General features: G+C 43.9%; 2 protein-coding genes across 2 annotated transcripts; both read left to right on the top strand.

Moving 5' to 3' along the window:
* On the top strand, nt 991-1,808 carry LOC8073491 (citrate-binding protein). Its single transcript, XM_002442826.1, has 2 exons — nt 991-1,287; nt 1,428-1,808. Exons 1-2 carry the CDS (start codon nt 991-993, stop codon nt 1,806-1,808), a joined length of 678 nt encoding a protein of 225 aa, XP_002442871.1.
* On the top strand, nt 4,733-5,536 carry LOC8073490 (citrate-binding protein). Its single transcript, XM_002442825.1, has 2 exons — nt 4,733-5,011; nt 5,144-5,536. The coding sequence occupies exons 1-2, from the start codon at nt 4,733-4,735 to the stop codon at nt 5,534-5,536; spliced, it is 672 nt and encodes a 223-aa protein (XP_002442870.1).

Below are 11,977 nucleotides of genomic sequence, written 5' to 3'. Positions count from 1 at the left end.
TTATAAGTTATTTTGACTTATTTGATATGTAGAATTTGCTATGTACCAAGACATATATTATTATATCTAGAGACATAGTAAAATAGATGTACCAAAAAATCAAAGCGACTTATAGTTTTAAACGAGGACACTATGTTAACCATTTTGTACTAACACATACGGACAAAAGAAAACTGTGGCATATGTTCACAATGCAAATGAAAGGCACGGTATGTACATGTGGAAACTACGATGCATGCAGGAATGCAACGTTCCAGCACGGTCTGCAACGACGTACGCCGTTGCCAATGCAACTATCGCTGTCCGGCATTGATCTACATGTACGTGCATTGAACAACCCCTGTTACCGAGGCTTTGAAGGCTGCTTGCCTAGCACCCCTGTCCACTCTTGTTCTCTGAATATGAAATGAAACCCGGCCCCTAGCTAGTCCAAGGGAGCACGCGCAGCAGAAAACGACTGTATGCATGTCCAGTAATCGCACGCCTCTGGGCTACTACGTACCTACGTGTTTGGAACGTACTCCCTCCATCCCAAATTATACATAAGTCATTTCAAGAATAATTTTAGAAAGTCAAAGGTTCTCAACTTTGATCAAAATTACATAGAGAATTACAAATTATAACATCAAATATGTATAATATGAAAATATAATTAATGAGTAATGTAATGGTACTAGGTTGACACCATAAATATTATTAACTTACCATATAAATTTGGTAAAACTTAAGATGGTTTGACTCTCCAAAATTCTTGAAATGACTTATAATTTGGGATGAAGGGAGTACCAATCACGAATGCACGTTAGACAAAGTGAACACAAGCTGCCTCCATGCGCATCCACACAGCATGCTGAAGCTATTTAAACCTAGTTCGATCGTCTTCCACGACCCACATCGAATTGAACCAAGCCATCTCGGAGTTGGAGGAGAGAGCTCGCTGCTAGAGATAAAATCAACAATTCTTACGGATCGAAGACGACTCCAATAGTAATGGCTTCTCTCACAGGTCCATGGCTTCATCTCCTAGTGCTTCTTATTGTAGCCATAGGCACGTTCCTGCTGCATGCCCCCGCGGCGGCCGGCGGTGGCTGGAACGACGATCCCACCGCCGGGTTCGAGAAGGTGGAGCTCTCCGACGGCGACTTCGAGGTGCAGAGCCCCTACAACGTGCCGGAGAGCCAGCGGTTCCAGTACCGGAACGGCATCCGGACGTTCTGGGTGTACAAGAACGACAAGCCCTTCAACACCGCCACCCACACTAACCCCCGTTCCGAAGTGAAGGTCAAGGTAATAAATAATAATCATACAAAAAAAGCTCAATCCGTATGGAACTCTTGTTGTTCCAAATAATCTAAATTTCTCCTCTTAATTTGTCGTCGTCTTGTTTTGGATGCATATGATCATCTCTTCTGCAGGGCCACGACTAGTCGTCAGGGGTGTGGCAGTTCGAGGGCTACGGGTACGTGCCGTCGGGGACCTCCGGCGTGTCGGTGATGCAGATCCACGACGGGAAAGGCCAGGCGCACTCCACGGTGCTCATGCTGCACGTCTACGACGGCGTCCTGCGCTACTACAGCGGCGCGGCCATAGAGGCCGGCATCTACGACCGGTGGTTCCGCCTCAACGTGGTGCACGACGTCGGCGCGTCGACGGTCACCGTGTACGTCGACGGCAGCCGCAAGTTCGGCGCCAGCGTGATTCCCAGCGAATCCTTCTACTTCAAGTTCGGAGTGTACATGCAGCACCACGACCAGTCTAGCTGCATGGAGTCGCGATGGACCAACGTCACGCTCTATACTAAGCACTAAGCTAAGCTAGATCTAGATGAGCTAGCTAGCTACCCATGCGTATTGGTATTGTATTATATTGCGTAGCATAACTGCATTTACCCATCCTTTATATGTACACGCTATCGAGAGGGTTGAATAAAGATTGTTGCTTCCGGGGTGTTTATTTACATATTATAAGAGCTAGCCTAAAACTGGTCAAACCGGTTTTGAGACCCGACCAGACCGATTTTCTTATCCTATTCCGTACTGATTGGTTTTTAAAACGGTTTTGGATCTATTTTTGGCATATGAAACTTGAAAATGTTTGGACATGTGTCCTACTAGGATAAAATCACCCCCTTCCAACCTCTAATAATTCATCGCTTGATCCAGTAACCAATTAAGGATGGCGTCCTAGGCTTCCTAGCTGACCTATGGCAACCTGGCGACGTCCTTGCCTCCACATGGTCCCTCTCAAGTGAGAGATTTGATGGTCCCTTTGCTAGTTTGTCTGAAAACTAACAGTGTTCTTTGTCACGCAAGCATGATTAGTTACCCTTTGATGGTTTGCCCATAAACCTCTCCATACTTCACCACATAAGTGTGATATCCTCACTGTGTTCTTCCATCCGTGACGGCTTAGGCGATCTAGCCCTATCTCCTTGCTCTTCATTCATCTATCTTCTTGTGCTCGCTATTGCAGTTGCATTTGGCCCAAAAGGCCGATTGCATCTGGTTTTGACCCATTGTGATCTTGCTTGCAGTTTGGCAATGCAATGTGTTGCACTTGCCATTGAAATTTCAGCACAGTGGTCAATCTCTAGATAATGGAGTACCAAGGTGTTGCCTCGCAATATAACTACAAATACATCAAGGTATAACTTTCAAATGCATCTTATGGTTCTAATATAGTTATATTGCAAGTCCTATAAATTCTCATGTTGGTGTTGCTAGTCCTAATAATAGTATATATATTGCATCAATTAATGTTTATGGATATCATGTTCAAGAGCCGATCTCAACTATGAATTCTTTGGGTTTTAATGCTACTAGCAACATATAACATACATATCCTTATTCATGGGCTATAAATTCACAAAATGTGGTCCCGTCACAAGACATGCCGATAAATAAGAGAATTGACTATGGTGATGCTAACTATTTAGCCAATCACTCTCAATTCTCATATGATGCACGATATGCTAATAGAACAAATGTTCTACCTACAAATTCAGCATCATATGCAAATGCTAGTGCTCATAATTCGATCTCATATGTTTCTAATAACTATGGCCGAAATGATGAAATTTTAGCAAGGCATTGAAGTGCTAATGTTCATGATTCCGCCTCATATGTTGCTAATAACTATGGCCAAATCAATAAAAATTCAGAAAGACATGCTAGTGCTAAAACACATGATTGGACTTCCTATCTTACTAAAAACTATATAGTTGAATCATTGAAAATTTATTAAGGCATGCTAGTACTCATGATTTGTCTGCACATGATAACTATAGCCGAATCATTGAAGATCTAGTAGAAGAGTTTCTAGGGGTTCCTCGTGATATTATTTTAAATTTATCTTGTGACCATGCATTGCCGAATTAGTGAACTACGGAAAATCACTAATACTGATATTTTGTTGCCATGTGAACCTGGAAGCATTGAGTGGCAGTTTGCTCTTAGTGTAACATACATAGCTTATATTTTTGGGGCAAATGAATTTCAATGTCACATTTTTGAGAAGCAGCAAGAAGGTGGAAAGCATTTTGATGCTAATGAGGTTATGGCCATAGTTATGCAAAAAGAAAATGCATTATTGGCTTACACAAAGTGGCAAAGAAAAGGTTGATTCGGATATAAGCGAGTGTTTGGCTCACAAAACCAAACAAGACAATATCTATTCCAAATCAACTTCACCTCAAGAAACAAATCTAGTTGTGGCAAAACATGGGAAATGCAAGAAATTGGCTAGACTTGGTTTTTCAGGAGCTAAAGGGGTTGTGCATTTATCTAGTGACTCGATGGACCTCAAATTGTATAGCCGAACAAGATTCATTTGATAAAGCATATCAAGATGATGAGGAAGCCTCTACATCCCTACAAGCAAAAAAAAGGAAACACAACCGACTGCACAGACGAAACCGGCTAGACCGGTTTTGAAACCTGCTAGGGCAGTTTCCCTGGCCAACCACACTGCCAAACCGGTCAAGCCGGTTTCTCTGCCGATGAGTCTCCGGATGATTCTGCCCCTGTTATTGAAGACATTGTTGTTACAGATTCTGAGGAGTATTTTGCACAACATGTTACAATTGGTTGTTTTCTGGAGATGAAGAGCAACATCATTCAAATTAAGCATATATATAATCAGCAAGGTACAAAACACAGTATTTTACCAAATTTTCGATCCGGTTGTATTCTTTCAATTGCTACATCTATTAATGATATTCTTGCAACTAATATTAAGATACCAATTGAGGAAGGAAATTTACTTGTTAATAATGTTAAAGAGACCGATGGAAGGAAGGTAATTTCCAATCCGGTGGCTTTCGAGGCTGCTTGCCTCCTTTCCACTCTTGTTCTCTGAATATGAAATGAAACCCCTAGTCCAATGGAGCACGCGCAGCAGAAAACGACCGCCATGTCCAATCTGACGCCTGGACTACTACGTACGTACGCGCCTGGAACGTACTTATCATGCATATGAATCCCAGTAGTGCACGTCAGACGAAGTGAACACGAGCTATCTATCTGCCTCCATCATGCTGCATCCACACAGCATGCACATACTGAGCTGAATGAACGGACCGAGGCTATTTAAACCTATAGCTCGATCGTCTTCCTCCACAGCCCACATCGATCTGAACCAAGACATATATTGGAAAGCTTGCTGCTAGAGATCAATCCACAATTGGTCAATTGCAGCGGAAACTACAGTAAATAATGGCTTCTCTCACAGGCCCATGGCTTCATCTCCTAGGGCTTCTTGTGGCGATATGCACTGCACGTTCCTGCTGCATGCCCCCACGGCGGCCGGCGGTGGCTGGAACGACGATCCCACCGCCGGGTTCGAGAAGGTGGAGCTCTCCGACAGCGACTTCGTGGTGCAGAGCCCCTACAACGTGCCGGAGAGCCAGCGGTTCCAGTACCGGAACGGCGTCCGGACGTTCTGGGTGTACCGGAACGACAAGCCCTTCAACACCGCCACCCACACCAACCCCCGCTCCGAAGTGATGATCAGGGTAAGCTAGCTAGCAAGTAGCAAGCATGTCTAAAGCTCAGATCCGGATGAATTTCCTGCAGTTCCAAAATAAATACATATAATTAAATTAATCTCTATCCTCTTCGACGCATCGTCGACGATCGATCATCAGGGCCACGACTACTCGTCGGGGGTGTGGCAGTTTGAGGGCTACGGCTACGTGCCATCAGGGACCTCCGGCGTGTCGGTGATGCAGATCCACAACGAGGAGGGCGCGGCGCACGCCACGGTGCTCATGCTCCACGTCTACGACGGCGTCCTGCGCTTCTACGACGGCGCCGCCGTGGAGGCTGACATCTACGACCGCTGGTTCCGCCTCAACGTGGTGCACGACGTCGCCGCCTCGACGGTGGCCGTCTACGTCGACGGCCGCCGCAAGTTCGGCACCAGCGTCATCCCCAGCAACTCCTACTACTTCAAGTTTGGGGTGTATATGCAGCACCAGGACCAGTCCAGCTGCATGGAGTCGCGATGGACTAACGTCACGCTCTACACTAAGAACTAGCTAGAAGATATCAGCTAGCTACCCATGCATGTGTATTGTTGGTAGTGTATTATATATATTGCGTAGCATGTAAATACATTTACCGGGCCATCCTTTTTATGTACATGTACACTATCGAGAGGGTTGAATAAATTCTTGCTTCCAGTTTTTATTTACTTACTACTCCAAGTGCTAGCCTAAACAATTTTACCGACAGCTAAAATTCTTAATTAGGAGCCCAAAAATTGTTAGGAAATAGATGCTCTGATGACGGGTTGTCAGGAAATTGCCGATATGCATGAGCACCAACACATGAGTATAGAAAGGAATGATAAACATTGAGAGTCAAAACATCTCAAGTTTGACCAAAATTTATATGATAATATAATAACATTTATTATACCAATTAAGTATTATTAGATTCTTCATTAATTATTATCTTTTAGTGGTACACACCTATTTAATTTATAAATCTTTGTAATTATCTCTATAATTTTGATTTACTTGAGCTTATCTGCCAAATCTACCAGCTATTCAACAGGGTTTTTCTCTCACAATAAATTAGTGAATAGTAGTTTCAGCTATGGCTTTTCAACTGTGAGCATGATGACCGTGAAACAAAACTATCCCAACCCTAATCATTTCACCCTCTGTCACTCATGTCTCTCCTACATCAGCAGTATCTTCCGCACTATCTATTGGATTTCTAGAATGGTGATTACTCAAACCACACCCTATATATTTTTCAGTTGCAGCCATGCATTGTTCTTGTGCCATTGTTCCATTATTAGACTAGGCCCGATCAGGGCCGTGCTGTCAAAATCTGAGGCCTTGTTCCGAATTCTAAAATATGGACCCCTAAAAAATAAAATGTAGAAATGTGATAAATCGAAAATGTATCTATTCATTTTGGTTGTATATATTGACACCATTCTCTTACTGTTTTTTTTTGAATTATTCAATATAATTGTAATTAAAGACAAATAAATTACCTTATTGACTTGCAAGTTGTAATTTTTTTATTTTTATTGGAGGTGCCTAAAAAGCACAGAGCTCTTTGCACAGCACAGTAGTTCTACAGCAACTTATAGCAATTAGTAATTATTGATTAACACAAACAATTATTTCCACTGATAAATAGAAAATAAAATTAGACAATTACCTTCCGCAGTTTCAAATCTCTAGGAATCAGGAATTATTAGGCACCTTGCGGCATAATTCTGACACAGTTGGGCTCCACTATTACCTTGCTTGCTTGATCAGAGAGACGGGGAAGCCAAGACGCTGAGGAAAATTAGGGGTTGTTTGGTCCCGGCCTCTCGCTAAATTTTAGTTAGCTAAAATTATTTTAGCTATTTTTATATGACTAATGGAACTAAACTATTTTAGCTCCTTTTAGTCAGTGTGTTTAGAACTTTAACTACTAAAGTGACTAAAGGCAGAAGGCGCCACTACCAGGGAGGAGGGCAGTGGAGAGGACTTTCCAAGTTGCCGTCCTGCAATTGCAATACATCATCTCGCTAGCTTGCTGAGAGAGAAAAAGTCTGCGATCTGGCTCCTGCCGCCGGCCGCCGGGGGCGACGTCTTACGCTCGCACCGGCGACTACGCGTGTGCTCCGGCCTTCCTCACCGCCGGCGTCCACTGCTGCCACTTTGGGAGACAATGTTGATCGACGGCGGACAAAGGGACGTGAAGCGTTGTCAAGAGAAGTCTCGTTAGCGGTGTTGGCGAGCAACCATCCAAGGCCGATTCATGGAGTGCCGATCAAGTCCAAATTCTGGGCGGTGGAAGGCGAGTCGGATTCGGAGGAAGATGAACAAGCCTCGCCAGTGACTCCTTCCACGCCGGAATTCATCAACGAGGCCCTGCACGCAGGTTTTACGTTGGATCAACTCTCTAGAGCGGAACAGGCTCTGGACTCAGGTAAGAAAATTTCACCCGGTGGTCTTCAACTTTCAAAATCTATCGTTTCTACGTTGGTTCAGAGGAAGATCAAGGGAGTGCCATGGCAAACCTCGCGTTTCTCCACCCAGAACGCTGGGTGACTTCCTGGCCAAAGCTACTCGATCTCAAAGCTTGCCGGCAAGCCGTTCTCCGGCAAGGAGGAAAGAGGTTTCAAAATTTTTTGAAACCACGAAATTTCAGGGCACCGATCCACCTTTTCCTCCACTTACCGGTGTGATCCCATCGATCCTGGATGGATCCGGTTCTCATGGTGTGGTAGGGAATGAAAGTCAGCTCAAGTACGACTTGGACTTGGACCTGGCAAATTCTTTAGGCCCACGAAGGGTCTCTGCGCCCTATTCTCTCGCACCGGTACCAAACGCCGACCTGCTTGTGTTTCCAAGCAGCCGCCACGGTCCTCATCGATACTGCGACGTTCCTTCGCGGATGCGGTTAGGGAGGGCAAGGCAATGGACATGCAATGGACAGGCACTGGTGGCGGATATGGGGAGGATGGAGGAGGAAGAGGCTACAATCCTGGGTTCAATCCTGCTTATGAACCAGGGATCAGAGGAAGAGGCCGTGGCCTTCATCCTCGCGGCCGAGGACGTGGAAGCCATGGCGGCGGGTTTGGGGGTCGTGGAAACTACAACCACAATGCCTATGGTTACAACTTCAGCTATTCTGGAGAAGGCCGTGGAGGTGGTCGTCCTCCTCGTCCTGGCTATGGTGGAGGGCGAGGGACCAGTGGGTGGAAGAACTATGGCCGACCTCGTCGGCAACATCCGGCGGTAAATAACCTGGCCGAAGGTCGAGGCCCTCCTGCTCATCACAACGTGGGAGGACAAACCTTCCGACCTGCTTTTCAGGGACGGGGTCTCACTGAAGTCGGACAAGGAGCCGCAACAAGCCACCAAGGTGTGGATCCCCACACATCCTTCTCCAACACCCAGGGAGGTCCGGCGCTACAGACTTCACAGCCTGTGCTGATCACGGGTACAGAAGGGCAGGAAGGGAAACCATCAATGGGGCCTGAACCTGCACTGCACAAGACGAGGACAGAGGCAAAGGCTTCTGCAACCGCAACTACGATCACGGCAACCAAGGCTACATCAGCACATGCTGCGTTAGAGGTACCCAGGGATACTGTCTCACCAAACTCTGAATTAGCAGTCATGAATAATGAAGTTCCAGAGTCATCTAACAAGGGATCACAAAAAAGTAAGGGAAAAAAATCCTTTTTGTTATCGTTGTCATACAAAAGGTCATACCATGCATGTTTGCAATGCGATTTTATGTTGTGACATATGTTGTGGTGATCATGTGGTTAAAGTTTGCCCAAATGTGAAGAAAATGAATATTACTGCTCTACCTTGTGGATATGCCGTAGAAGGTTTGGGCTTTTATTTTATCCCAGTTGCTGAAAATCCAAAAGAGAAGGCAGAGGAGAAATATGCAGTGGTACGTGTTTTAGAAGGTTCCATTACTGCTGAGCAATTGGCAGTGGAACTAGAAAAACTACTACCAGGCAAAACCAAGTGGGTGATTGAGGAGAAAGGCAAAGATGCCTTCACCACTAACTTCCCATCCTCGGACTTGCTGGACACTATGGTAAACTGGGGTGATATGAACACAAAATCAGTAAAGGGGAAAATTCGCTTTGAAAAGGGTATAGAAGATGATGTCTATAAATATGAGATTGATAAAGTTTGGGTGCAGTTCAGGGGACTACCTGAAGAGTTTAGGGAATTCCCAATCATTTGGGCAATTGGCTCCATTTTAGGTGTCCCTAGAGCTGTTTTTTTTTTTTTTTTTTTTGATGAAACTGGAAGGGCCGTGGCCCCTACAGGTGATTAAATTAATAGAAAAAAGTTCACACTTTACAGAAGCAGGAAGAAAGCCAAAACAAAGGCCTAAGTTTAACTAGGGAACAAAGAAGGAAACAAAGAATAAAAGAAAGGAAAGCCAAATCAAATGAATGTCTGAATCCATGCTTCGAGCTGCAGAGATAGCCCTTGCTTAACTCTATGCTTTAGCAGAAGCAATTCTTTTGTGAAGATGATCTTTGCTTGCGGGATAGAAGGCTGAATTCCTTCAAAGATGAGCCTGTTTCTCGAAGTCCAAATTGTCCAACTAATTAAGATTATGGCCGGCATAAAGAACCTTGATTGAATCTGCGCTTTTAGAGCTTCCACCACTTGAGGGAAGTCCACATTATCTGGGGTTTGAACCTGAAGAAATTGCCAACACTGCCTCGCGAAGGGGCATTGCAGGAATAAATGGCTGCAGGTTTCCTCATGATTATCTACACAAAAGACACAACTGTATGACTGCAATTCCATATTCCTCCTCCTTAAGATGTTTCTCGTGCTGAGCCTGTCTGAGATTAATAACCAGAAAAACACTCTGTGCTTTGGTTGACAGCAGTTGGTCCAGGTCCATTTGTATGCAATATGCACCTCATGGTGTCCAATAAGTAATCTATACATTTTGTTGGAGCTAAACTTTTCCCCCCACTGATATGTCCATGTATCAAGTTGATTAATTCCCAAGAAATCCTGCAGACTCTGCATTATTTGTTGTAACTGCAAATGCGCTTGATCTGAAAGTGGCAGATGGAAGAGTCCTGAGTTGTCCTGTGTTTCTCGAAATTGTTGAACTGAAATCTTTTTATTTTTTGCAAAGGAAAACAGTTCTGGAGCTATCATCTGCAAACATTGTCCCGATCTATTCCATTTGTCCTGCCAAAATAAGATACTCATGCCATCTTTTAACAGAGGAGTTGCATTGTCCTTAAAGTACTGAATGTTTTTAAGGATACTTCTCCACCAAAAAGAGCCCCTTGTGGATGAACCAGGTAGCCTCCCCCTACTATAATACTTTTCCCAAACCATTTGCACCCAAGGTATATCCCTTCTGTTATAAAACTTGTCTAGACTTTTCAGAAGCAATGCTCTATTCTGTGTTTCAATATCTATGATGCCTAGGCCTCCCTCTTTTTTGGGTTTAGAAACCATCTTCCAAGCAGCCTTAGGTGGCCTTCTTGCATTTGCCTCATTTCCATTCCAGAGACAGTGCTTCCTGAAACTATCAATCCTTTTAATTACCCCCTTAGGCAATTGAAGTGTGCACATATAAAAGGTTGGCAATGCAGTCATGACTGCATTGGTGATCTCTAGCTTTCCAGCTTGAGTAAGCAGACTAGAGATGGAGCCTAGTCTCCTCTGACACTTATTAATCAAGGGTAAGAAATCATCCACTCTAGGTTTGGTAATGGACAGAGGAAGTCCCAGGTAAGTGAAAGGAAAAGCTCCTTTAGAGCATCCAAAAGTCTTTGATAAAAAATCTAGCTTCTCATCAGTGATATTTATTGGTAGCATCATTGATTTTCCAAAATTAACCTTGAGGCCAGTAGCTTCAGAGAAGGTGTTAATAACCGATTTAAGAAAGAGTAACTGCCTGGTATCCCCTTCAACCACAATTAGGGTGTCGTCTGCATACTGAATAATAGGATAATCTTTGTTTGTCTCCAGTGGGATTGGTAAATTCAACAAGCCCATCTCCTTTCCCCTGTTGATGAGAGACTGCAAGAAATCAGCTGCCAGGACAAAAAGGAGTGGTGATAGGGGGTCCCCTTGCCTCACACCTCTTTTACAGTGAATAGTTTTTCCAGGACAACCATTAAGAAGTACTGCTGAAGTTGCTGAAGAAAAAATTAACTGCATCCATTTTAGCCATTTCTGCCCAAAGCCCTTGTCCCTTAGGATGGTAAGAATTGCTTGATGCTCCATCTTGTCAAAGGCTTTTTCAAAATCCAGTTTTAGAACTATGATCTGCTTTTTAGAGTGATGACACAAATGCAGGTACTCATAGGCCCAGGCCATGCAATCCTGTATAGTCCTATTCTTGATAAATCCATATTGATTCTTATGAACTAGCTTGGTGATTACAGGTTGCAGCCTATTTGCCAGAATCTTTGTGATTAACTTGACAGAGGTGTTAAGAAGAGAGATTGGCCTGTAATCATTGACTGTTATTGGTTGTTGAACTTTGGGGATCAAGGTAATATAGGAATTGTTGATACTATTCAGGCACACCTCAGTGTTGTAAAAGGATTGACACAAGTTGTACATATCCTCTCTAATCACTTCCCATGAGGCCTTTAAAAACTCATTAGTGAACCCATCAGGACCAGGTGATTTGTCATTGGGTAGGGATCTAATTATTTGATCAATCTCTTCATTGATGAAAGGAGTTTCTAGAACATTCAGATCTTCACATCTCTCTAGAAAGTCTGATGGTGTAACCCCAAATCTTATATGATCAGATTGCCCCAACCTTTGTTTGAATTCCTCCCAAAGCAGCTGCTCTTTATCTTTGTGACTTATGATAAGTGTCCCATCTGATTTTTGAAGCTGCTTTATGGAATTGGCTCTTAATCTGATTGTAGCATGAGCATGGAAAAACTTAGTAGTTGCATCTCCCAACTGAACCCATTTTATGCTTCCTCTCTGACG

This window comes from Sorghum bicolor, chromosome 8 (genome assembly GCF_000003195.3).
Source record: "Sorghum bicolor cultivar BTx623 chromosome 8, Sorghum_bicolor_NCBIv3, whole genome shotgun sequence".
Taxonomy (NCBI): Eukaryota; Viridiplantae; Streptophyta; class Magnoliopsida; order Poales; family Poaceae; genus Sorghum; species Sorghum bicolor.
This window is presented reverse-complemented; position numbering and strand designations above follow the sequence as displayed.